Source organism: Aplysia californica, unplaced genomic scaffold, assembly GCF_000002075.1.
Source record: "Aplysia californica isolate F4 #8 unplaced genomic scaffold, AplCal3.0 scaffold00955, whole genome shotgun sequence".
Lineage (NCBI taxonomy): Eukaryota > Metazoa > Mollusca > Gastropoda > Aplysiida > Aplysiidae > Aplysia > Aplysia californica.
The window spans coordinates 240,477-241,895 of NW_004798225.1; the positions used below are offsets into that span (position 1 = coordinate 240,477).

Consider the following 1,419-nt stretch of genomic DNA (forward strand, 5'->3'; position numbering starts at 1 on the left):
GTCTGTCTGTCTGTCTGTCTGTCTGTCTGTCTGTCTGTCTGTCTGTCTGTCTGTCAACATTTTTGCTTTGAAGTCCTATACCTTAAAAAAAAAAACCAATAAGGAAAACATATCTCTACCCCCTCCCTCCAACCCATTTTTCTTTGAACCAAACGCAAAAACCTTTTCCCGCATTAGTTTTCGCTTTGTTTTTCTCATTATCGTGGTTGGTTGGCGGGTGTTCTAGTGAGGTTTGCTTCTTCTTTCCTATCAAACATCTATCGTCGTTATCTCTCCTCCTTCTTTTTCGTGTTTGTTACTCTCTTGTAACACCTCTAATCTTCGGCACTTATATGACCTTATTGTGTTGCAAGTGCCGTAAAACTCGTACGAAAAAAACAATTTTCATTTTCCCACTTTGCCTGCCACAGTTGACCCACCATGACGTATTGTGGTACCGTGTGGCTGACGTTTGTGGTCTCCCTGTCCACTGTCCTCGGCCTTCAACAGCTGACCCAAGATTCCCGGCGAGAACTTAAGGAGTTTGTACAAGCCGTCATGAAATGTAATGACATTCCGGGTGTGCAAGTCGCCATGACAACAAGAAACCAAACAGTTTTGGCAGGTAGATTGGGGGTTTTGTATAATTTGTTTTTAATTCAATTGTTGTGGGTTTTTTCCCAAAACTCATTGCCGATCCATCTTTACAATGAATATTGTTTGTCTGTTTGTTTGTTTCCTTCTTTAAAAAAAATCATTATTCTTGATCTCGTACAATGAATATAAAAGTAAAAAGTTATAACGTAACAGGCTTTAGTTTTCAGCCCACCTTCGTAGATGAACATAATATTCGTTTTGCCACAAGCAACAGAACAAACTTATAAGTCTTTTCTATCTCCTGACCAGAGGGATATGGCGCGAAAAAGCTGGCAACTGGTGAACCGATGACGTCATCAACTCTACAGTGCATCGGATCCAACACCAAAAGCTTTACCGCCATGTTAGCAGTGATGGCCGTCCAGGAGGGCAAGATGGACTGGGACAAGCCCATCACGTAAGACACATTATAGCGCGATGCTTGGAAGAGTGAATAGTTTTAATAAGCCTACTAATTAATTATTTAGAAAACATAGGAATGAGAGAGGACAAGTGTGAAAATGGGGTGGGGTGGAGTGGAGGGGAGGGGTGGAGATATTAATATAAGGAACTACATTCAAAGATTGCAAATCATCGCAAGCTCTTCAAAGTTCTAAACCAAGAAAGCAAATTCTGAGAGAAGAGAAGTTGGCGTTCTTTCTTTCTATCTTTCTGTCTTTCTGTCTTTCTGTCTTTCTTTCTGTCTTTCTGTCTTTCTTTCTGTCTTTCTGTCTTTCTTTCTGTCTTTCTATCTTTCTGTCTTTCTTTCTTTCTTTCTATCTTTCTGTCTTTCTTTCTTTCTAT

The 1,419-nt window shown here is 40.2% G+C and overlaps 1 protein-coding gene across 1 annotated transcript in view; it reads left to right on the forward strand.

Moving 5' to 3' along the window:
- LOC101855300 (protein flp) overlaps positions 1 to 1,419 on the forward strand; it is a gene marked incomplete in the record, with an annotated part of 14,664 nt that overhangs the window by 6,695 nt on the left and 6,550 nt on the right. The window contains 2 exon segments of the mRNA XM_035973029.1: positions 411 to 604; positions 886 to 1,033. Coding sequence (XP_035828922.1) covers positions 421 to 604; positions 886 to 1,033 — 332 coding nt within the window.